The 24,308-nt window shown below is 55.1% G+C and overlaps 2 protein-coding genes and 4 non-coding genes across 7 annotated transcripts; 5 read left to right on the top strand and 1 right to left on the bottom strand.

The window, feature by feature from the left end:
- The first annotated feature begins 7,743 nt into the window (after positions 1-7,743).
- LOC128063371 (Friend virus susceptibility protein 1-like) lies at positions 7,744-14,118 on the top strand. 2 transcript variants are annotated; one of them, XM_052656107.1, is made up of 5 exons: positions 7,744-7,764; positions 9,604-9,641; positions 11,053-11,091; positions 12,067-12,106; positions 12,537-14,118. In XM_052656107.1, the coding sequence occupies exon 5, from the start codon at positions 12,598-12,600 to the stop codon at positions 13,426-13,428; it is 831 nt and encodes a 276-aa protein (XP_052512067.1). In that variant the 5' UTR covers positions 7,744-7,764; positions 9,604-9,641; positions 11,053-11,091; positions 12,067-12,106; positions 12,537-12,597; the 3' UTR covers positions 13,429-14,118. The 2 variants fall into 2 exon arrangements, with proteins under 2 accessions (XP_052512067.1, XP_052512066.1); XM_052656106.1 differs by lacking the exon at positions 7,744-7,764 and having other exon boundaries at positions 9,594-9,641.
- On the top strand, positions 9,438-9,529 carry LOC128064227 (small nucleolar RNA SNORD88). The gene has a single exon (XR_008200948.1). It is a non-coding gene; the product is annotated as a small nucleolar RNA SNORD88 (small nucleolar RNA).
- On the top strand, positions 10,876-10,968 carry LOC128064224 (small nucleolar RNA SNORD88). The gene has a single exon (XR_008200944.1). It is a non-coding gene; the product is annotated as a small nucleolar RNA SNORD88 (small nucleolar RNA).
- LOC128064226 (small nucleolar RNA SNORD88) lies at positions 11,887-11,979 on the top strand. Its single transcript, XR_008200947.1, has one exon. It is a non-coding gene; the product is annotated as a small nucleolar RNA SNORD88 (small nucleolar RNA).
- Positions 12,369-12,466, top strand: LOC128064225 (small nucleolar RNA SNORD88). The gene has a single exon (XR_008200945.1). It is a non-coding gene; the product is annotated as a small nucleolar RNA SNORD88 (small nucleolar RNA).
- A 1,785-nt stretch (positions 14,119-15,903) lies between the features above and the next one.
- On the bottom strand, positions 15,904-20,852 carry ACP4 (acid phosphatase 4). Its single transcript, XM_052656097.1, has 11 exons — positions 20,751-20,852; positions 20,575-20,679; positions 20,401-20,487; positions 19,481-19,627; positions 19,073-19,171; positions 18,732-18,827; positions 17,355-17,487; positions 17,192-17,274; positions 16,664-16,806; positions 16,256-16,434; positions 15,904-16,180 (listed from the first exon to the last, which is right to left on the bottom strand). The coding sequence occupies exons 1-11, from the start codon at positions 20,850-20,852 to the stop codon at positions 16,065-16,067; spliced, it is 1,290 nt and encodes a 429-aa protein (XP_052512057.1). The 3' UTR covers positions 15,904-16,064.
- Between the last annotated feature and the right edge of the window lie 3,456 nt (positions 20,853-24,308).

Below are 24,308 nucleotides of genomic sequence, written 5' to 3'. Positions count from 1 at the left end.
ACCGCCGGGTCAGTATCCAAGAGCCGCTGCCCATCACCCACAACCGCCGGGTCAGTATCCAAGACCCTCAGCCCAGCACCCCGACTCGCCGGGTCAGTATCCAAGAGCCACTGCCTATCATCCACAGTCACCGGGTCAGTATCCAAGACCCTCTATCCATCAACAGTCAGCGACTCAGTATCGAGGACACAACGTCCGTCATCAGCTGTCACCGAGCCAGCATCCAAGACCCACTATCCGTCACCTACAGCCGCCAGTTCCACACCCGAGATGCTCCCCCATGTTTCCAAAGTCGCCTCTTCAGCAACCAAAACCCCTTGCTAACTACTCGCACCCCTCTGACCAACATAAAATCAGTGACCTGCCACAGACAACTTAGTGTCCAGAGTCCCAAGTTAAGTCTTCAAACCTCCACGTCACCAGTCCGGGCCAGAGTGGACGTACCCCTTTCAATTACTCACAGTCCCGAGGCCAGTATCAAAAGTGTCGAGTCAATTGTCTGGACCTCCCAGGAGACCATCAGAGACTCTTTGAGCAGCTCCCAAACCAGCCAGTCCATCCTGGAAAACAACGCTCAGAACTTACCATCGGCCTCCTTCGCGAACAATGCTGGCAGGTGAGAGGCCGGGGTGCAGGGAGTAGGGCGGGTTTGGGGTCCAGAGTTCTAGGAGGTGGGGTATCAGGCAAAAGTCAGGGACCAGGGAGGCACGGTCAGTATATGAGGTAGAAGTCGGACTTAGGGGTGGCAGGGATGAAGGCTGGCCCTGGGTGGGGCACAGCATAGAGCCCGGACCCATGATTCCACCCAGCGATTGGAAGGGGCAGTGGCAGCTCCCGGAAGCTAGGATCTGGAGGCCAGGGAGCCTCGAGGCTGTCCTGGGGTGAGCAGGTATTAAAGGGGGGACCTGGGGGATACAGGGCATGGAGAACAGACACAGAGAAGAGAGAGTCTGAACGTCAGATTGCCCGGGATTCTGACACATGGACTTAGAAGCGGGGGTGGTCGGCTGGGCTGGCCAGCTGGACCCGATGCTGACCCTGCTGGTGGGCCGCCCACTGCAGGTATCTGGGCAAGTACAGGCTCAGCCACTCTCAGCTGCCCATGGGCTGGTGGCTGCTGCACGAGGCCAAGAGGATCAGCCGCCAGCTGAACCTACTGCTGAGTCTGGCCAGCATAGTCATCATCGGCCTCATCTCTCTGGGCCAGCCCTGGATCCACTTCCAGGTGCCTCTGGCACCCCTGGGGGACCCTGGCTTCCGGACCATCCCCATCGACACCGTCTTTGTCGTCCGCTGCTCGGATATGGCCTGCCTGCACGAGTATGACCAGAATGCTTGTAAGGCCTGCCCTATTCCTGGGGCTCCTCTTTCCTCTTTGTTTCAGGGACACCCCCCCGTCTTCCTGCCTCCCCACGGTGGGTCGTCCCTTTTCCTAGGAGGGTCCTCACTGCCTCAGAACCATCCTCACTGTCCTTTGCTCATTCTCACCTACATGATACCCATCCTCACAGTTCTCACAACCTTAGCATCTTACACACTATTCCTAAGGAATCTGTCCACATGGCGTCAAGTTGGTTCCTCAATGCTCACCCCGCTCATCACTGCCCAAGAACCTGTCCTTACTGACCTGGAGGTGCATACCTCAATGCCGAAGGCATCTATCTGCCTCAGTCTCCCTTCTCTGGAGCCCAGTTTCAATTTTCTTACAATGCTGGGGTAGCGTGGTGGGGCGGGGGGGGGGAAGAATTCTCAAGGGAGAGGGCTTAACAATGCCCCTAGGCTCCCGGGAGACCTTCTCCCCGCCAGGCTCGGGGCCTGAGGGCCTGTCCCGGTGTTCCTGCTTCTCTTCCTCCCCCAGACTTGCTGGACTTTGCCTGGGCCTTCCTGCTGGTCGCCAGCGTTACCAACTTCATCCTCTGCATCATTCTAATAAACATCATCTTCTCCACCAGCTCCAACGTGCCCTTGCTGGACTTCTCCAATGTCATCATCACCGCCCTCACAGGCACGGCGCTGAGACCCTCCCGAGGAGCCAAGTCAGGACCGTCCTGATACCCCAGCCTCCCCACCACGCTTCAGTCCCACCCCCGTCCTCGCCCTTCACCCCCCACCCCAAGCCTGTCTCCCTCCACATCTCCACCCCATCCCAGGACAGAAGATCAGTTTCCAACCCAACTTCTCCAGCCCCGACACCGGCCTCCACGTCACCCTCCGCCTCCACCACCAACACAACTCTAATTCACTCATATTCCCGTGCGTGATGTCCATTCCCATCCCCACGCCCACTCCCAACATTACCTTCTTTCCAGCCCCCAAACTATCCCCATTACCATCTCCGACCTCTTTACAAACCTTGACACCAAATCTCCATGCCTAACCCTCCTCAAGACTCATGCCAAATTCAACCCACCCCTGTCGCCTGAGTCTCAATCTCCAGCTCAAGCCCCATCCATCTCTGATCCTGTCTTCTTCATCCCCAACCTCAACCACCACCAGACCCTGGTCACCTGTGACTCGCTCTCAGACTCAACCCAATGCATTCCCGACCCCATCTTCCCACCTGTCTCCAATCCATCCCCATTCCCAACCCCAGCTCAACCACATCCCCCCAAACCTCAGAGTCCATCCCTCAAATATCCACTGCCCCAATACTCAACCCCACGTTCCAGTTTCAACTCCATCCCAGAGCCTATCTCACCATCACCACCACCACCACCAGCTGTGATTTTGCTCAAGCTAGGTCGTGTTTCTGAGCCACAGTCTTCTCATCTGTAGGAGGGGGTTAAAATTCCCTACCATGTGGAGACACAGGGAGGACTGAATTAGAAAATGTCAGTACATGACGGCAGCTATGTAGCTTTGCACACAGCCTTGCCATGATAGTCCTCTTACTCTTTTCCACATAACTCAAAATCGATATTCTGATTAGAATAGTTTAGTTTTCCATTTGCGTGCCAAGTTAGGCTTTTTTCGAAAAGCGGTGCGGGGGTGGAGGGGGGAGGGGCACTTTAATTTGGAAATGAAGGATATTGTGTTCCTATCTCCTGTAATAATTGATCACAACAGTCTGTTGCATCAAAAAAACATTTTTGGAGAGTGATAGTAAGGGCAACAGGAGAGAACACCCAGCTTCCTGTTTTCTTGTTAGTAAAAGGTATTTTATCCAGTTTTTCCAGTAACTCTTCCTGATTGTTTAAGGGACAAAGTGTAGAAAACATCTCTGCTTTATGTCATCTAAAATAGGACATTTCTCTGTAAGAAAATCACATCTGGGACTTCCCCAGCCGTCCAGTGGTTAAGACTCCATGCTTTCAGCGCAGGAAGAATGGGTTCTGATCCCTCATTGGGGAACTGAGATCCTGTGTGCCACTGGACGCAGCCAGAAAAAAAAAAAAATTTATTTTTACCCATTTCCCCTTTTAATTAGATGGAAAGCACTTATCTCCTATATTATTTTTCAAAACCATAAAAATTACCCTGTTCTCCACTACAGGAGGGGAGGAAAAAGAGTCTTTTCCTTTTCACAAATTGTCTTTTTTTTTTTTTTTTAAGATTTATTTATTTTTGACCCTGGTGGGTCTTTGCTGCTGCACATGGGCCTTCTCTGGTTGCACTGAGTGGGTGCTACTCTTCATTGATTGTACGGGTTTCTCCTTGCGGTGGCTTCTTAGCACAGGCTCCAGGGCGAGCAGTCTTCAGTATTTGAGGCACACGGGCTTAGTTGCCCCACAGCGTGTGGGATCTTCCTGGAGCAGGGATCGAACCCATCTCCCCTGGACTGGCAGGCAGATTCTTAACCACTGGGCCACCAGGGGAAGTTCACAAATTATCTTTAAATTCGTATCATTTCAAAATAAAATTAAAATATCCAGAACGACTAAGTTTCTTGTCCACTGCTTCAGAAGCCCAAAATTAAACACCCAATAGAGCAACGATAATCTCAGTTTTTGAGGACCCACTGTGTGCCAATCTCAATAACTCCTCATGACGACCCAAGGAGACGGGTCCTACGACTACTCCCATTTTACAGATGAGGGAAATGAGGCTCAGAGAGATGGGAGTGGCTGCCCTGAGGTGGGGGATACAGAAGCAAGAGCTCCAGTCTGCTAGCTCCAAAGCCTGTGGTTTTAGATGTCACCACTGCCCAGTTAAAGAGCCAAGCCTTGCCCTTACCCATGTCCTCCACCGTGATACTGTCAGGAACCTGCTTTCCTGCCTGTGAGCAGAGGTTCATGAAGGTGAAAGCGAGTGGGAAAATAAGGAGCAAGACCCTGGCAGCCACGCAGCTCTAGGCAGGGGTCCTGCCACACGTGACACCTGGCCTCCTAACACCTGTACTCATGCAGGGACCAGCCTGATCCTGGGTATCCTGTTCTACCTGATGCAGGCCCAGGAATACCTGCAGGAAGGCATGACCTACAAACTGGGGTGCAGCTTCTACCTGGCATGGACCGGAGTCTTCTTCTTCGTGATGATTGGTCGGGGCCAGGGCAGGGTTGGGGTTCAGGGCTTGGGCGTGGGTTCCAGGATGCAGATGGGGACCGGGGTGGGATAGATTTGGGATGGGGTGAGCTTGTGGACAAGGGGGACTGGACTGAGGAGGGAGATAGGGTTGGGGTGGGCATAGGGCTGGATGTAGAGGCGGGGTTGGGGTTTGGATTTGGGAATGAGTTGGGGAGCGCGTAGAGGTATGGGCCTAAGTTTGGGTTTAGACGTGAGTCTGGGGACATGATAGGGAGCACAGCTGGGCTTGGAAAAGCGACTGGCATCAGGCTTGGGCTGGTGAACTCTGCGCCTCACCCTCTCTGCTTTCTTCCTTCCCCCAGGTTTCTTTTCCTATTTGAACTACATAAATTTCTGGTCCCTCCTGGCGAGCCAGGCCATCTGGACTTAAGAAGTGGGAATGTCCCCATCCTCGAGTCTGCTCCCGCGGCTCCCTGCCGAGCAACCTGCCAGCCCTGCTCTCTAGTCCCGGACCCACTACCAAGAGTCCTGTCCTTTTTTCAGTCCCCTCTGAAATCCCTCCAACTCAGATTAATGATGTGTATTTTCAAATAATCTGTATTTCTCACCCAGAACGTTCGTTTACTTCAGTACCTTGTGAGTGTTCCCTGGAAATGCCACGCCTCCTCGGGGCCCTCTGGGGGAGAGGGATGGGTGGGGGAGGGACTTGGGGGAGAGGTTCCTGGCATACAGATGGTGCTCAAGCAATGTCTGTTGAACAGCTGACTCTCCCCAAGCTCTTTGGGCTTCGTTCTTCACACTCGTGACCCCCTAACAATTTGCTCTTCCTGGCACCCACATTTCACCTCTTGCCCTTACCCCTTACCCCTCCCGCCATCACCCCTTACTTCTCTCCACACAAGTCTATACCTTTAATTAAAAAAAATTTTTTACAGTATCCCATTCCTTCCCTATTTATTTATTTTAAAGGCTGTTACATGTAGCCAGTTTTTGCAGATGGTTTGGGGGATAAAGATAGTACAGTTGTCCGTCGGTATCCGCAGGGAATTGGTTCCAAGACTCTCGTCGATGCCAAACTCTGGGGATTCTCAAGTCCCTTATATAAAATTGCAGAGTGGATTTCCCTGGTGGCCCCGTGGTCAAGAATCTGCCTGCCAATGCAGGGAACATGGGTTCAGTCCCAGGTCCAGGAAGTTTCCACGTGCCATGGGGCAACCAAGCCCATGTACTACAATTACTGAGCCCACACTCTAGAGCCCAAGCTCCACAACAAGAGTAGCGACCACAATGAGAAGCCCCCATATCACAACTAGAGGGCAGCCCCTGCTCACTGCATCTAGAGAAAGCCCACGTGCAGCAATGAAGACCCAGCACAGCAATAAACTGATTTTAAAATTGTAGGGTATTTGCATATGAACTATGCACATCCTCTTGTACACGTTAAATCATCTGTAGATTTACCTATAATATGCAACAGAAACGCTATGTAAACAGTTGCTGAGGCACACACCAAATTCAAGTTTTGTTTTTTGGAACTTTCTGGAACTATTTTTCCCCCCCAATTTTTCCACCTGAGATTGGTTTAAATGTGAAATCTGTGGACAGAGAAAACCAACTGTACCTTAATCTAGTTAGAGTTTAGTCTATAGTATGTGCTCATTAAGTGTTATTACAATAATTGTTCTTGTCTCCCACAAAAGGCTCTCCAGTGTATTCATTTTTAACAAAAAGTGAGCTGCAACTATGTGCCAGACACAGGGTCTACAGCAAAATGGACACAAACCCTAGTCTTTAAGGAATTGACAACTTTGCAGGGAGGCAAACCCCCCTATCCTGCAAAACCCCAAAAATGCCCACAAGTAGATATGTTAGGAGAGAAGAGCTATGAAGGAAAAGAACAGAGGGTCAGGGAGAGCAGTCTGGAAAGGAGAGGGTCTGTTATATAGAGTGGACAGGCAGGGGCTCCATGCTAAGCTGACCTCTGAGCAGAAACAGGACTGAAAAGACAGAGCCATGGGGACTGATTGGGGGGAAAGAGCTCCAGGCAGAGGAGACCACAAAAGCAAAGTTCCTGGGGTAGAAATGTCCTTCACAGGATCCAGAAAGACCAGGGAGGCCAATGTGCTGGTGTAGCCTGAGCAAGGAAGACAGAGGAAGGAAAGGGCAGAAAGGGAACAGAGCCCAGGTCACCCTGGGCCGTGTGGGCCACAGTGGGGACTTTGCATTCCTGAGTGAGGCAGAACCAGTGAAGGAAACGTTGTCACTTCTTTAACGTGCAGAGTTTAGGTCTCTTGCTTTTACTTCAGATCACAGTCTCCTCACCAGACCGGAGAAAATCCCGGTGATCAGGGGAACAAGCTAAAGCGTGTTCTATTCACACAAGGGAATACTTAGCTACTGCTTAAGGAATGAGGTCACTCTGTGTACTGATGGGAAGGGACTACGTATGGGACAAACTGGAGTTTTAAAAAAAAAGCATCTTTACCCATAAAACGTGTGTGTGTGTGTGTGTGTGCACGTGTCCATAAAATAAAAGTCCACACCAACCTGTTGACATTGGCCACTGTACGCAGTAGGAGGATTGAAGTAGACGTTTCATTTCATACGTTTAAAAAAAAAAACTTTTACAATCATGTCAGTTGCAAGACACTCCTCAGATCTCCAACCATACCAAGATTACAAGCTTCCAGGCGAGCCCGGGCCTCCAGCCCGCTCCTTTCGACCCAGGCGGGCGGCCAGCCTTCCAGCCTCCGCCTAGCCCCCTCCCACCTCTCACTGCGCAGGCTCGGCCTCTAACTCTGCGCCAAGCGGACGCTTTCCCGGAACGCCCCCTTGTCAATCTCCGCGCTGGCCCCGCCTCCCACCCTGCGGATGGGACTGTCTGAGTAGGCCCCGCCCCCACAGCCACAGCGCTCACCCCTGCCGCGCTGGCAATCCCAGCGGCGTCGCCTTCCGGCCCCGCCCACATTCGGGGAGGGGCCGGAAGGTGCCTCTCCCCCCATGGCCCGCCTCTCGTGCTGTTCACAGAATTGCCTGACTCTAATGCAGGATAATGGCCCCCAGTATTTGCTTGCTCCCATTTTCTCCGCCTCCTGGAACAACGTTTCATCTCCTGTTAGGAAGATTATTATTCTTGTTTCCTTCCTCAAGCACCAAAGTACAGTTTCTGACACCGGCGTCTGTGCTGGACGCCCCGGGGCGGGGCCCAGCTGGCGCCGCGGGGCGGGCCGTGCGAGCGGCGCGCGCAATAAAGCAGAGCGCTCTGCGGGTCGCACGTGAGTTGCGGAGAGTGAGGTTCAGGTGAGCTTGTTGCTTTGTCTCCTGTTTGTGGGAGGGCGCGTGTTGGGGACTGGGTCACGCGTGATGTGTGTGCCCGGGGCTGCAGCGGGGGCGAGCATGCCGTGGCGGGGACGGTGTCAGGGCCTTCGTAAGCACTCGGCACCCGCGCCTCGAGGCGATCCCTGAGTGTTCCCTTCGGGGCGGGCAGTGGCTCGCTCGGAGAGGGTGGTGGCTCCCTAGGGGCGCTCAGCGGGTGAAGTAGAAGTCCTGCTGCCGAAGCGAACGCGGACCCCCCGGGGCTGGGCCTCTGCGCCGCAGTCTGGCTGCGCGGTGTCTGCTGCCCACGTTTCAGGGCTCCGCCATCTTGTCGATTTCGGGGGGGATTTTGCGGGGTGGGGGGAGGTGGGGAAGGTAGGCTTATGACAGTCTTTATGCCTGAGGTTTTCCACTCCAGTGTTAGCTTACACGTGCCTTCTTTAGGAAATCGTTCTTATGTATTCTGATTTCGTGTGGCTGGCGTGTTTGTGCGATGTAGACCAGAGGCCTCGTGGCAGGTAGAGACAGGACTTCGAGGGATGCCAAGGAAGGAGTGGGATCTCTTAAGTGAATTACTGGGTTGTGTCAGAACCAGAGGGGAGTAATTGTCGGACAAAGCAAAGGGGGCCTTCGCTCACTTTCAGGAGTCATTCTGACACAGTCATTTAAATACCAGTTTTGTGTTCGGTCAGAACATCAAAGTTTCGTTAAGCGTTAGTTCTGGGCTAACGGGGCTTTCTGAATAGCGTTTTCCCAACTCCCGAGCAATACCACACCTCCAAGGAGATCCAGCCCAGGAACAGCTAGCCGATTTTCTGTTTCCCCACCACAACCCAGCAAGAATCTCCTCCAGCTTTGTTTCTCCTTTTAGAAAACAGTTAATTTTATCCTAACTGTTGCCTTGTCACAAGAGGAAGGCAGTTTCTCATCCATTCATCACTCTTTTGCATTGTCCCATATATTCCCTTTTCAGGCCTTTTCGTTGTTAAAATCCCCAAACATACAGGCAAATAGACGCTTAACAGGATGTTTCGCCATGTTTGCTTTTTGTGTACTTCATGTTTTGGAAATGAATTTCTTATTTCATCCAAAATCGTTAACACAGTGTCTCTAAAATTGCATTTTTTCTATTTAATGACAGTGTTGTCATCATCCTCAATGAGATTAGTTCCTTCAGGAGGCCCTCTCCTGTCCGTTCTGTGGTCGTAGTTCCTGTCATTTCCAAAATGTCTTTCACTGTTTTGTTCAAAACTGGTTGCGTTTTAAGGGTCTCTGGTGACTGCTCCTGTTGCTTGTACTTCAGGTTTCTCTTTTCCTCCTTATACACCACCCCCAACCCCCTGGACAGTTCTTCCAAGGGATTTGCATCTTAGTAGCCACTGTTGAGGGTCGGTAGCCGAGAGAGTCAATGCTGGAAATCTGCAGACTGGGCTAAGGGGAGTAGTCAGTGGGTTCTCTCCTCGTGGTGGGTTTAGGACAGTCCTTTGTGGACCTGTGACACTGGGGAGGTGAAGGCATCTTGGTGTCACCACAGGGAAGGCTGTGCGCATTTGTACCCCGTGATGGACTTCGTGTTTCCCAGTCTCTAGGCACTGTTAGCTTGCTTGGCTTCTGTCCCTGAAGGTGAGTGGCCTTGGGACCTGGTTGCAGAGGGACCCGGTCTCCCATGATGTCCAGCACTGGGCTCCGATTACTCCCTGAGGACGCAGTGCCCCCAGGACCTTTGACAACCTGGGGATCTGAGGGGCCTTGGTTTTGATGTTCTCTGGATCCCCCCACAATACTCTCTTCCCCCACCCTCACCAAATCCTTCCTGTGTTACAGGTGTGTCTTCAAGCTGAGGGGCCACCCACCCCACCTTGGTAAGAACCCTTGCTCCCAGTCCCTGACCCACCCAGATCTAAACTATCTCACCCTCATTTGGGGTGACTTTGCATCGAGCGTCTCTGGGACCTAGTTTATCTGCCAGCAGTCATGCAAAGCCCAACTGTCCTGTTCTTGGGCTTAGAGATGTTAGTCAAAAGATTGCTCTCCTGAGCCTCAGTTTCTGTGTCTGTAGAGTGGGTAAAATCCATCAGGAGCAGATGGGCCCCAGTCCTCTGCTCAGTTGGGCTGGGGATAGTGATGCCTCCTGCCTTCAAAGGTAGGGTTTGAATGACAGGGAATATGGACTGCAGAAGGGGAAATATATAGTCTGTCCATGGTATCCACGGGGATTGGTTCCAGAGCCCCACAGGTATGGAGGGCCCAGTGTAAGTTTTTGGGTTTCAGGGGAAAAGACTCATCCATAGTCTGATTTTCAGACTCAGCAGAAAAGCAGCAGAAAGACTGGAAGCACTGTCATTGTCACATTGCAGGGTGGTGATGGTGGGATTTGTAGACAGTGTACCTTTCAGCAGAGTTTAGGCAGCTTCCCGTGAATCATGTGTACGTAAACTGATACAGTTATCAAGTTTACCCTCAACTTATACAGTAGCCACTGTCAAAGAACATGGTTTATCTGGAGACTGTCACAAAATGTTCCAAGTTTTAGAGAATGTTTCACAATTGTTTCAACAGCTAAATCATCAAATAGGCATGGGTATGTGTGTTACCGGAAAACAAACAACTGTTCCCAGTTCTAGGAGGGTGATTTTCCCCCTCTATTCAATGAAGTTTGGGCCTCAATCTGTATTTCCACTAATAAGGTTAACCTGAGATTGATGGAAATAGATTACTCTCTAAATACATACTATGGAGAACTGAAAGTGTAGTCTCTAGGGAGGTTTAGATTCTTGCTGACAAGTACCTAAGGGGTTGAGAAGCTGTGTCCTCTGAAGGCTTAGCTCAGAATGGGGAGCATCGGAACATCTTTTTGGAAGGGCTCTTCTCTTCCTCCAAAGTGATGTGGGCCAAGAGGGAATTTCTGGGGAAGTGTGGAGTTGGGAGGATGCCACTTGGGCAGGGATATGTGAAAGGGCTGAGAAGAGGAAGCCCTAAGGGATGTGTAACACCTGTAGATTTCCGAGGCAGCAGAACTGGTGAGATGAAAGTGTTTTATTCTGCATCGGCCAGTCTGAGGGCAGCAGGATTGGGGTGTGGGGTTTGAGGGCACTGGGACCCCCATGATGTCCAGCACTGGGCTCTGATCTCCACTGAGGACATGGTGCACCCTGGGACCTTTGACACCCGGGGATCTGAGTGGGGTCCCACCTCTGGAGAGAGATGGAGGAGGGGGCATGGTTGCTCCGCACTCCACCAACCTCCAGCTCCCCGACCCCTTACTGTCTGCAGGTGGTTCCTCCAGGAGTTGAGCAGCCTGGCCACCCCTCGGTAAGAACAGAAGAGACTCCCCTTATTATTAACACTGTGATGATCATCATCCAATTTACAGTGGCATCAATTTGTTAATAAAATGTATAGATTATGGTAATATTAACAAAGGTAGCTGCTGAGCACTTAGTCTGAGCTAGGCCGGGTTTCTAAGCCCTGGAGTCATCCCCCCAATAACCTCATGATTTGAAACAGGTGCGCTTTTGCCACTATTCATGGCCGAGGTGGAGGCGCATAAAGGTTGCGATTTACCCATCCTTGGCTCCTGGCCAGGAGGGGGCTTATTTCTGCAGCCCCCATCCACATTCAGAGGGACTGGAGTGGTGGGGGCTTTCTCTGTCACCCCTCTTCCCTACAGTTGAGGATACAGGACCAAGGAGGTGGATTTTGATCGCTGGTTTTGCCACTTTTGACATGAGGGCACCTTCATGATTGTCCACAAGGATAGGGCTGGGGCGGGGTGTGTGCGTGCGTGCTGTGGACCGGCCTCCCTTGAGGTCCCAGGCCCCACCCTGCCTGGGCTTGTAGCTAATGCCTCAGCCGGTCCTGCTGGGGATCGCCCAGGAGGTGGCAGAGCTGGGGGGTCCTTGAACAGTCAGCCTTTGCAAGCCACCCCCAAAAGTACTGCATGCTCCCTGAATTCCTGTGGCATCCGCTGCAAAGATGGAGGGGGGGTGGTAAGAGGAAGTGGATGCAAGAAGGGCTGGGATGAGGAACAGGCCAGCCTGGGGTTGGGGGTGGGGGGTTGGTTTGCAGAGAGATGTGTTCAGTTGGTGCCGGAAGGTGCCATGCGGGGGACCTCCCGTGATGTCAAGCACTGGGCTCTGATCTTCTGTGCAGACATGGTGCTCCCCCGGGACCTTTGACACCCGGGGGTCTGAGGGGTCCCCGGCTCTGGGCAGAGGTGAATGGGGATCGTGATTGCTGCACCCCACCAACCTCCTCTTCCCCACCCGCATGCCTTCCCATCTGCAGGCAGTTCCTCCAGGAGTCAGCAGTTCCTTCAGCCCTCCCGGTAAGAACAAGTTCTTAGTGGGTTGGCCAATGCCATAATCCTATCGAACTTATCCAATGTAGAGATGGTGGTGGTGGTGGTATCTGTACAGGCAGATGCTGAGCACTCAACTATGAAGCAGGCACAGTGCTAGGCACTGAAGGCATTTAATCTTCACAGTAACCCCATGATGGGGGCACGGTGGGTGGTGTAAGGTATAAGGGGAACAGCTTGGGGTCTGCGGAGACATCCGGTATCCGGGCTCCTGAAGAGGCCGTGCTTGGGGCCCCTGTGATATCCAGCACTGGGCTCTGATCTCTCGTGAGGACATGGTGCCCCCCCCCCCCCAGGACCTTTGACACCTGGGGGTCTGAGGGGCTCCCCCTCTGGGGAGGGGTTGTGGGAGGGTGACTGTTTCCCTGCCCAACGCCCCTCCGTGCCCTTCCCGCAGCTCCGGCGGCCGCGCCCCTCCGGCCTTACCGCTGGCCCCCGCACCTGGAACGGCCACGGCCATGGCGGGGCGGGGCGACCGCTACTACACGTACACCGAGCTCCTGGCCATCGCGCGGCGCTTCCGGCAGAACCCCAACGAGCTCATGATCAGCTGGATCCTGCGGGTGTATGACCAGGGCGGCCAGGCCCTGTCGCTGAATTCTGGGGAGCTGGCCCTGCTGGGCGACCTGACTGGCGATGCCGTCTTCAACTACCACTGCAAGACCCTGCGGGGTGACTGCAAGACGCTGCTGGCCTGGCTGCTGCTGGCCTGGCGCCGGCGCTGGGAGTCCTTCCTGCACTTCGAGGCCACCGAGCTGCCCTTCCGGCCCTGGACCACCATGGAGGAGGGCATCCAGCTGGTACGCGAGCTGGGCATGCTCGACTGGATCTACCGTGAGCCGCTGCTCCCTGAGCCTGCCGGGCTAGCGCCGGAGGACCTGACCTTCACGCAGGGCCTGCAGCGGCGCCTGCTGACAGCCGCGCCCTCCGAGCTGCGACTCTCGCTGGTCAGCCTGCTGGTCAAGGGCATGACGGTGCTGGAGGCGGTGATGGAGATCCAGACCATCGCCGACGTGGGCCTGCTCTGGCGCCAGAGCCAGCCGAGCCGCGCCAAGCTCATGCTGGGGCCGAACCCCACGCGCAAGGACCTCATGGGCTGGCTGCTGAGCCACGGCGTGCCCAAGGAGCGCGTGGACAAGCAGCCCACCAAGGTCCTGCTGGAGCTGTACATCAAGGAGGCCAAGCGTAGCCGCGGCCACGCCCCCTATGGGCTGGGGGAGGAGCAGCCCCCGCCTCCCCCGTACTCCGACCAGGCGTGCGGGGAGGAGCCACCGGTGCGCCACGACTAGGCGCCCCCTGTCCTCGGGACAGGGGCCCGGACCTTGTAGGGGAGACGCAGAGCCTTGGCCGGCGTGTCCAAGGAGCCCTAAAGAGGGGTGGTGTCCGTGCCCCCGGCCGCCCGTGGGCATCACCGGCTACTGCTGGTGGAGAACAGGTGGCTGGCTCTTGGCAGCTGCTGCGGGATGCGGGGAGAGAGTGTGTTACATTTCCAGCCTTACACTTCGGCCCGATGGGCGTGGTGGGGTGGGTGCGCCTTCAGCCCCCACTGCTCTGCCTCACGGCCCCCACCCCCACCCCCCAGGCACTACAGGCCAAGTGGGAGACCCTGCCGCCCACACCGTGAAAGCACTTTGAAGTTTGTACCCTTTTTCTTAAGGTTTTTTTGTTTGTTTTGGGTTTTTTTAATGCAGTATTTTTTTTTTACTCTGATCTTCAGCAGACAACACTTGTTTTTTAGCGGTGCTCGTTTCCCCCTTTGTGAAGGATTGTCTCTTAAAAGACATTTTTTTTTTTCTGCAATTCCTTTCTCTTAAAATGGAATTTTGTCCCTTGCTCGCCTGCGAAGGGGACGGCCTGTCCCTTCTGGTTTCTCCAGCTGCGTGTGTGGCTGGAGGGTCTGTCACCTCCGGGCGAGGGGCACTGCGGCCAAGAATCCCAGCTTTGTGAGGATGGACAACCCTGGCAGGTGGTACCACGCATCCATTAAAAAAAAAACAACAACAACCCTTGTGTCACTCCCTGTGAGCTGTGGTGAACCTGGAGCCAGAACCTTCTTCCCCTGGTGAGGCCAGGGGTTGGTTGGATGGTCTCCATTGACACACACACCTCTTCCCCTCACCCCTCAGCTGTCTGCAGAGGAGAGCACTGGTCTTTTGGTAGGCCGTGGGGGCTGCTCCCAGCAGCAGGGTTAGGTGAATCAGAACTTTCCTTGGGTCTTCTATGGCTATACGGGGCTCCCCTGGTGGCTCAGTGGTAAAGAATCTCCCTGCCAATAAAGAAGACGTGGGTTCCATCCCTGGGTCAGGAAGATCCCCCTGGAGGAAGAAATGGCAACCTGATCCAGTATTCTTGCCTGGCAAATGCCATGGACAGTGGAGCCTGGCAGGCTACAGTCCATGGGATTGGACACAACTGAGCACGCTCACACGTGGATCCATAAGCAAGAGACTATGTTCCTGTACCCCCTCCACCCCCCCAAGACCATGGAGTGCAGAGAGCATTCCTAACCCTTCCCTGAGGCCCTGTGACTGTCCTGGAACTCCAGGGATGATGGTGGCCTGTGTGCTCATGACCCAGGCAACCTGGGGGGGGCCGGCTCCCCTGCCCCATGATGCTGGGCGGTGGGTAGTGCCAGGGAGGGTATACTGGCCCCACTTGGAGCAGGAGGGGAATATTCCTGTCCTGTCTAGCTGTGAGGACCCAGCTATTAACCTCAGCCCTTTTTCTCCCATGCCTGGGGGGTCTGGGTCTGAACACCAGGCCCCCACCCCTGGTCCTCCAACTCTGCCCCATCTAATAGGCACCAAGTGGCGTTACAGAGTGCCCGCTGCACACCAGGCTACTCGTACAGTCAGGTGGGCTGTCGACAACGATGCAGACATGATCGCTGGTACCCCAGACTACTGCTTGGTTGTAGGCAGAGCTTCCTGGGTTGAGGGGTGACTGAAGCCCCACAAGAGCAGGCCTGGCACCACCCAGTCTCAGACAGGCACCCATGAGCCTGCTGTTCATCAGGTGTGCGGTAGCTTCCCTTAGTTCAGTGCCCACCCACAAATGAAGCTCCTGATCTGTACCTTCCACTGGTACAAATGGGACCTCAAGGCAGCCACTGGCTACCACACCTAGCAGTGCTCAGGTGGGGTCCCTCCCCCTTCAGATCATCATTGTAGTCCCTGCTATGCTAAGCAGCCCACCGGCAATTTTACAGGCCCCACCTGCTCTGCTGGTTCCCAGGAGGTTAATTTCAGGGGTGGGGGAGTTTTTGCATCAAAGGAGGTGGGGCTCAGTTTAGTCGCTTGTGACCTTCAGCTGCCAGGCTTCCCTGTCCATCACCAACTCCCGGAGCGTGCTCAAACTCATGGCCATGGAGTCGGTGATGCCACCCAACCATCACGGGTTGGGGCACAAAGGCCAGTCAACCCAGAGTCACGGCCTCCGGACCAGTCCCAGCAGGCTGGCAGTGGGACCAGGCTTTCAATCTCAGCTCTCTCCCAGAAGTGCGTAACCCACAGTGGGGGGCTCACCCAGAGCACAAGTGATGGCACCTAGAAACGGGTTTCCACACGTACACCCCGTGCTCCCAGGCATGTATAGAAACGTGCACATAAACACCCATACAGGTATTACCCACAGAAGCACAGGACCACATAAGTGTGCACACGTGTCAAGTATGTATATACACAAGCACTGCACGGATTCGTGCAGGAGCGAACGCATGAATAGCCGTCCGCGTGCACCTGCACACAGACCCACGCACCCTTCAGCCCACACTCATCCACAGGGCCAGGTGTGGCTTCCAGGCTTGGGAGCCCGCCCCCGCGTTCCCCCGGCGCGCAGAGTAAGTCACAGAAGCCAGAGGAGCGGGTGAGCACAAGTGTTGGGATCCAAGTTCAGTTGTGGGGGAAAGGGTGCCCGGTTTCCTGGCTCACACGGGGCCCCCCCAGGCCCGCAGGCAGCCAGGTCTCCAGGCCAGTAGGCCCAGCCCCATGCTGAGGGCCGCCAGCACGGCCACAGCCCCAGCCAACAGGGGCACCACGGTGGCTGCGGGGAGAACACGGGGGTGTGAGTCACGAGACCGGTGCCCCCCACTCCCACCCCAGCGCCGAGGGCCGTCACCTGCGGGGGTAGCGGGCTCGTGGGAGCCGTGGCAGGGGATCCCGTGAGCCGGAGGCCGGGCGGGGGCCGTCAGCTGGCGGAATCGGCTTAGTGGACAGGGGGCTGGGCACCCGGGGAGGCGGAGAGTCAAGGGCAGGCCAGCAGAGTCGTTGCGGTAGAAGAGGGAGACGGTGACATTCCTGGAGGGAGAGAGGAGGTATCTTGGTCCGTCCTCGCCTTCCCTGCCGCTGACTTTGAATCTGGAGAAGAGCGATTGGATGAAACATGGCGCTTCTGACTCCTATCCGTGCCAATACCGTCCCTGTAAACTCCCCCCTGTGCCTGGGTCACGCCCTGTACCGGGGTCTGCATCCCTCCTCCTCCAGAGCGTCCGGCCCCGCCCACTTCCGGGTACCGCCCCCTCCTCACCCTGGGCGGTCGCCGTCTGCGTTGTCGCGGTCCGTGTCGCCCAAGCGCCGCCGGAACTCAAAGCCGAGGCAGGCGGCGTAAGGCGGTGTGTGCCCGTCGTAGAGACCCAGGGCCCCCTGGAGGGCCAGGAGAGTGCTGTCGTGCTGCGGGCGGATCCAGGGCTGAGTCGGGGCTCCTCCAGATGGCCCTCAGACCCCTTAGTACAAATCCTGCCCCCCTCAAACCTCCTCAACCCTGGAGGCAGCCCCACCAGTTACAGGTGGTCATTTAAGAAATATGACTGGACAGCTCAGCCAAAAAGCCTGTCCTTCCAGAAGAACTGAATTCTTTCCCATCATCACATCATCACCTCCCTTCCATCCAGATTCCATATCTGGTGATGTGACCCGGGAGTATGGTTTGGAGATATGTGTTACTCAAGGCATGAGGCTGAGGTTCCACTGGGACCATCAATCCCCCATCACCCAAATCCCACCCTCTCCCCATCTCTGTGCCCACGCGGCACTGCCTCCATTCCCAAAGACTTACAGCGGAATACATAACCATCTTGAGTGGCAGCCCCAAGCGCTGCACCCGGGAGAAGTTGGCCAGGATGGCATCTAGCAGGATTCCTGACAGGGCAAGTCAGAATGTTCAGAACCCTGCAAAGGAAGGTGCCTGGGCCTCCCAGCCGCCCGGCTCCACATCTCACCCCCGCTCAGCTGGGCCTTCTCCGCTGCCTGGGGTGGGCCCACATGAGCTCCGATATCCAAAGCCGAGATCTGAGCTAGTGTCTGCAGGACATCTGGAGAGGCCCAGGATGGGAGGGAAAGACCATGGGCTTGCTGGAGAGAGAGGGAGGGGACAAAGTGACCGCGATGTCCTGAGCTCTTCATGCTCCCCTCAGACCCATCGGCGATGCCCCCATCAGCTGCAATTCACTCTTCCAACCCTCCTCTGATGCCCTCATAGGTGAGGTCTGGTCAGGAACTTATGGTGTGGATAATGTGCTAAGCTGCTTCAGTAGTGTCCAACTCTTTGCGACCCTATGGACTGTAGCCCACCAGGCTACTCTGTCAGTGGGATTCTCCAGGCAAGAATACTGAAGGGGGTTGCCATGCCCTCTTCCAGGGGATCTTCCCAACCCAGGGATCAAACCCGCATTTCTTACCTCTACCTGCATTGGCAGGCAGTTCTTTACCACTAGCACCACCTGGGATGTCCTTGGTGTGGGTAACAGCGATTATTAACCATAGTAATGACCATTATTGCAGAAGCCCTTATTGGAAACCCTTGGGGCTAGGGCTGTTTCAGAATTCGGACGTTTGGGGGGACTTCCCTGGTGGCCCAGTGGCTAAGACTCCCCACTTCCACTGCAGGGGGTCCAAGTTCGATCCCTGATCAGAGAACTAGATTTCATATGCCTCAACTAAGACCCGGTGCAGCCAAATAATTGCTTAATTAAAAAAAAATAATTCAGACGTTTGGAATTTCACAAAGGTCTGGTGATGAGAGTAGTAGTAATATATATCTCGTAACACATCCAGTGGGGGCTGGGGCAGCCGCCTTAGATACCTACGTTGCTCTTCCCACCATGCAATTAGGAACATTCCCATTAAGTGGGTAAGCAAGGACTGCCAGCTTCAGGTCAGCGCCTGGGGCCCAAGCTTTGCTTTCCCGCGCTTTTCCAGTTAGGGAACTGGAGGATTGGAACAGCAAACACTAGGCCTAAAACGCCTCACTGTGTGCCAGGTGCTATTTTAAGCGCATCGCGTGAATTAACCCCTTTTGATCCAAACAGCAACCATTGTCGTTGTATAGATGGGGAACTGCTGCTAAGTCACTTCAGTCGTGTCCAACTCTGTGCGACCCCATCGACGGCAGCCCGCCAGGCTCCCCCGTCCCTGGGATTCTCCAGGCAAGAGTACTGGAGTGGGGTGCCATTGCCTTCTCTTATAGATGGGGAAACTGAGGCACTAAAGGTTAAGTGACTTGCCTGAGGGAACACAAGTAGTGAGGGGCAACGCTGGGATTGGAACCCAGGGCCCTTAACGATTTGGTTGGCTGGGTGAATGGGGCAGGGGCCCACCTGGCAAATCAGAGTGTCCAGGACCTTCCACGCCTTGCGCAGCGGCTCCCCAACCAGCGGCAGCCCCGTGAAGTTCTCCAGGCGAGTCAAGAAGTCCTGCAAGCACCGAACCCGGATGAGTGAGCCTGGCAGACATCAACACCCCTAGGGTCCAGCCGTGTCCGGCCGGCCCCGCTGGCCCCTCCCAGATGCCCCGCCCGCTTCAGCCTTCCGGCCCCTCCGTGTCCTGTGGGTCCTGCCACATCCCACTGGCCCCGCCCCATCCCGGCCGGCCCCGCCCCCGCCGGCCCCGCCCCCGCCGGCTCCTCCCCATCCTGCCGCATCGGGCCGGCCCGGCTCACCGTCCAGCCCTCCAGGGCTGTCTTGTACTCGGCGGCCTCCGTGGCCTCTCTCAGCAGCTCACGGTATCGGGGACAGCTGCGCGTAGGGAACCTCAGCAGCTGGAGGAGATTGAGGCTCAGAGGGGACAAAAGTGTGACCGGGGCCCGACTGCAGGCAGGGAAGTGGGACTGGGGGGGTCCTGTCTCTGGTCCACGGTTTCTCCCAGATATGGCTGAGCAGCGCGGGGTGGGCGGCTCACCCCATCAGGACAACTCAGCCCCAGGGAAGGCATCCTTGCTCTGGTTCCGGGGAGCCCCCTCCCCCCACCCCCGTCGGGTCTGAGCCTGGTCCTTGAGCCGCTGGCCCTCTCCATCTGAGTCCTGTCTCTCTCCATCCCTCCCGCCCCCAGGCCAGTCCAGCCCCCTGACCTTGTCCTCAGTGACCGGCACCGTGTGCACAGGGATGGGTCTCCAGGTGGCCTCGGAGCGCCCTGGGGCAGCCTCAGGGAACAGCCCCGCCAGGTTGGCCTGAGCACTCTCCAGTGTCCGGTCAAAATCTGTGCTGCGAATGTACACCTGGATAGGGGGGTGAGAGGACAGGCCAGACGACCACTGTCAGGGTCAGAGGTCAACTACAGCAGCAAACCTAAAGCTTCAGATTCAGCTCAGGGTCCAAGGTCAGGTGTTGGGGGTCAAAACTCAGGGCAGGTTCAAGGACCTGACCTTCAACATTAGAAGTTGGTATCAAGGGTCAGAGGTCAATGTCAAGAGCAGTTGGGGTGGGAAGTTGGATGGACACTGAGGATTAAGGGGATCAGTTGAGCCAATGAAAGTCGGAAAGGAAGATCAGAGTCACTGGAGGTGGAAAGTTAGAGGTCAAGAGGAGGAAGGCAGGTTGGAGGTCATGAGATCAGGTCAGCAGGAATGATGCTATGGTCATCTGTCAGGAGACAGAGGAAGATATAGAAAAGTCAGATTTGATGAAGGGTAGAGGTCAAAGGTTGGAGTCAGAGGGCAGGTAGAATCAATGAGGGCCAAAGATAGAATCAATCAAGTTTTGAAGTCAGAGGGTCTGACTGGAGTCAGTGAGAGTCAGAAGACAGAGTTGGAGACCAGAAAATAAAAGTCAGAGTTGATGGAGGTCAGAGGTCAAGATGTGACTCAGGTCGAGATGGAGTCAGGGGTCAGTGTGGGTTAGTTGATGGTTCAGCGGTCAGAGATCAGACCTAAGGTTCAGGTCAGGTGGATGGGGGTCAAGGGCCAGAGATGGAGGCCCAGGGAGGCGCTGAAGTCAGTGGAGGTCAGAGGTGAGAGGTCACGAGGTAGGATGAAGGTCAGGATGGCTGTACCTCTTCCCGCCGGTACTCGGGGCTCAGAAAGTCCTCGTAGCGGCTCCTCAGGAAGCGGCCCAGCTCCAGCTGCTGGCGGACCCCCTCCTGGGGACAGAGCCGGCTCAGCAGACCCCTCCCCACCCCACCCCACCCCACCCCACCCCACCCCACGCTCCATCCCCAGCATCTCACCTCAGTCAGCTGGCCCAGGCCACGTGGCCACAGGGTGGATGCAACCTCCTTGTGCGGGTCAGTGGGGTAGGAGGCCAGCGGGGCCCGGTCGCCATGGCGGAACACCTGGGGAGGGGACCAGGTCAGGGCCAGGCTGGGGGACGTGAGGGGCCGGGACGGGGCAGGGGGCACCTCACCACCACCACGAAGACCAGGGGTCCTTCCGTCAGGGCCGGGGGCAGCAGCAGCAGCAGCAGGAGAGGTCCGGCGGGGTGGCCCCGAAACCCTGGCCCGGCCATCTCCACACAGCCAGACGCTGAGCTCAGCGCACTGTCTGCGCCGCAGCCCCACCTGCTCATTACCCCCGCCCCAGCACCCCCCCCCACCAGAAGAGCAGGTCCCAGCACGCCTCCCCCTGGATCCAGAACCCCCGATCCCCCAGGGCTTCTGTCAGCCATGGATTCACCGGGGATGCGTCCGTTTAATCTTCCCCGCAACCCCAAGAGATGTTGATCTGATTGCCTCCGTCTCCATGGTGCGGATGGGGAAACTGAGGCACCGCCAGGGTAGGCAGTTTGCCTGAGGGAACACAGCTAGTGAGCAGCAGAGCTGGGATCTGAACCTAGTGCCCTGAGAGTGGGTGCAGAGGGAGGGAGACCCCCACCCCTGCCGCACATTCTAGACCCTGCCCTCTCCTCCCTCCCCAGTCTGCCTGCCACGTCTGTTCTTTGAGGTTCTCTTGAGCTTCTTGGTGATTTCATCTTCTTACAATGCCACTCACAGCTGGCCAAAGCCAGCATGGCCCAGAGGCTGAACACCCATACCCTAGAGCTGGGACAGGTTGGATTCAAATCCCAGCTTTGCCATATATAAAGCTGTGTGATTTGGGGCAAGTTACTGCCCCTCTCTCTGCCTTTGTTTTCTCATTCATAAAATGGGGACATACACGATCTGTACCTCGGAGAGGTTCTTTGAGAATTGACAAGTTCTAATAGATTGGGAGCCCCACTAGCTCACTGGTTATCTGCCTACCGATGCAGCAAATGTAGGAGACGCAGGTTCGATCCCTGGGTGGGGAAGATCCCCCTGAGGAAGCAATGGCAACCCACTCCAGTATTCTTGCCTGAAAAATCACATGGACAGAGGAGCCTGGCAGGCCACAGTCCATGGGGGTCGCAAAAAGTCAGACACAACTAAGCCACTGAGCATGCACGCAACGCAATACAATATATTCGGCATTACTCCAAGGGTTTGCAGAATGACTACTCAATAGTGTCAGTGATTTATTGCTGGGTAACAGATCACTCTGAAACATTACGAGGACTTCCCTTGTGGTGCAGTGGATAAGAATCCACCTGCCAATGTAGGGACACGGCTTCCAGCTTCGATCCCTGGCCTGGGAAGTTTCCACACGCCCTGGAGCAACTAAGCCTGTGTGCCGAGGAACTAGATCCCCACAAGCCACAGCTAAAGATCCTGTGTATGGCGACTAAGACCTGGCGCAGCCAAGTAAATAAAGGAGACCACAGAGAGCTCCCTGGTCTCTCCCATCTCAAGGGGACACATCAAGTAACTGGCCATCTGTGAACCAAGAAGCCAGCTCTTGCCAGACACCGAATCTGCCAGGACCTTGATCTCTGGATCTCCAGCTTCCAGAACTATGAGAAAGAGATTTGTGTTGTTTAGAAGCCACCTCATCTATGGTATTCTGTTAGAGCGGCCCAAACGGATTAAGACAAGCCCCAACTCAAGATCCTTAACGTAATCATTGCTGCAAAGTCCCTTAAGCCATGTGGGGGTTCTGGGGGTTGGGGTGTGGGCAGTTTGGGGTTATGACTCAGCCCACCACACAAGTAAATAAGGGGTGGCCTGCCCCACCCCTCTGACCCACTTTCTGCCCTTCTCCGCCCTGTACCATGCCTTCAAGGAAGCCATCTGTCTTCAGCACCATCCTGGCCCCTCTGCTTTCTGGATCCCCTTTGGGGTCAGCCAGTGAAGGGAGCAGGAACTCCGAGGGTGGTGCTGGCTGTAGTACAGCTTTCTTAGGGGAGGGCCCTGTCCTTTGAGCGTCTGGTGACATGGATCTCACCCCTTGATGCCTATGGTGCATGTGATAAGTCGCTTCAGTCGTGTCCAACTCTTTGCAACCCTATGAACTGTAGCCCACCAGGCTCCTCTGTCCATGGGGATTCTCCAGGCAAGAATACTGGAGTGGGTTGCCATGCCCTCCTCCTGGGGATCTTCCCGACCCAGGGATCAAACCTATGGCTCCTGCATTGCAGGTGGAGCCTTTACAGCTGAGCCACCAGGGAAGCCCCCCTGACGCCTAGGCGTGTGTATTGATTCGCTAGGGCTGCCATAACAAACGACCGCAAAATGGCTGGTTTAGGCACCAAAAATTAATTAATTTTAAAAAATATTTGTCCGCTTATGCGGCTGTGTTGCGTCTTAGCTGCAGTGTGCGGGCTTCTCCCTAGCTGTGGAGTGCAGGTTTAGTTGCCCCCAGCTTGTGGGGTCTTAGTTCCCTGGCCAGGGATCAATGCAGAGTCCCCTGCATTGGAAGGCAGATTCTTAACCACTGGACCACCAGGGAAGTCCCTAGCCATCAGAAATTTATTGTCTCACAGTTCTCGAGGCCAGGAGTCCGAAATCAAGGTGTTAGCAGGAAGTCGGTCCCTCCTGGGAGGAAGGATCGGTTCCCAGGCTCTCCCTAGCTTCCGGGGTCGCTGACAGTCCCTGGCTTTCGGGAGCATCACTCCAGTCTCTGGCAAAACGTGGGCTTCTCCATGTGTGTCTGTCTCTGGGTCTCTTCTCTTCTTATAAAGGACGCCGGCTATGACCTGATCTTAACTGGATTTACATCCGCAAAGACCCTATTTTGAAATGAAGTCACTTTCACAGGTACCTGGGGAGAGGACTTGAACTGACCTTTGGTGGGGGTGGGGGGGATTCAGTTCAATTCCTACCAGGTGGCAGCAGCTCCCCAATCTTTCTAAGCCCAGCACTGCACCATCCAGCCACCTGTGAACCTGAGCCCTGCATTAAATTCTCTCCAGTCAGACCTTTTGGAACTGCACCTGCCACTTTCTGCTGCAACACTGAAACGGAACATCCTTCCAGATTTTTCAACACATATATATTTTTTAATGTCATTTATTTGCTGTGCTGAGCTGTATGCATGATCTTAGTTCCCCGACCAGGAATCGAACCTGTGTCCCCTGCGTTGGGAGTGCAGAGTCTCACCTGCTTTGGGACCATCTTAACCACTGGATCACCAGAGAAGTTCCAACACACATTTTAAAAATATCTGTGTGCTTTTTACTGAAATGAGATCCTGCAGTTTTGCAACGATCTCCTACTTTTCACGTCAACAGTACTTTCACCTCATCTAATAGCCACTCTCAGAGGACCCACATGTCCTCCCAAATATCGTGTACAGCTGATATATCCAAGCCAGAACCCAGTTCAAAATCACCCATCGAACCTGGTCATGTGTCTCTTATGGATTTGCTCAAGTAGAGCAAGCCCATGTGCCTTGGGTTTTTTTCTTTTGTTTTGTTTGGGAACACAGACTTCTTGAAGAGACCCTGCCAGTTTCCCTGTTGAATGTCTTATCTTCTTGGTAAGGTATCATTTCACAACTGATTCCTGTCATTTCCAGGCTTTATGTTGTATAAATTCACTGGAAACTCTAGATTAGCAAGTACTGAATCATTGCTTCTAGGTGTGTGTGTGTGTATATCACATAGCTTATA

Source organism: Budorcas taxicolor, chromosome 18 (assembly GCF_023091745.1).
Source record: "Budorcas taxicolor isolate Tak-1 chromosome 18, Takin1.1, whole genome shotgun sequence".
NCBI lineage: Eukaryota > Metazoa > Chordata > Mammalia > Artiodactyla > Bovidae > Budorcas > Budorcas taxicolor.
This window is presented reverse-complemented; position numbering and strand designations above follow the sequence as displayed.

Bases quoted from the DNA above. Each gene is read 5' to 3' on its own strand.
- LOC128063371 (XM_052656107.1), top strand. From the start codon at position 12,598: ATGGCGGGGCGGGGCGACCGCTACTACACGTACACCGAGCTCCTGGCC.
- ACP4 (XM_052656097.1), bottom strand. From the start codon at position 20,852: ATGGCCGGGCCAGGGTTTCGGGGCCACCCCGCCGGACCTCTCCTGCTG. The intron at 19,172-19,480 runs GTCAGGGGGCTG...AATCTCCTCCAG, and splicing joins TGCCGGTCACTGAGGACAAG to CTGCTGAGGTTCCCTACGCG. The intron at 16,435-16,663 runs GTGAGGAGGGGG...CTCTCCCTCCAG, and splicing joins GCAGACGGCGACCGCCCAGG to GAATGTCACCGTCTCCCTCT.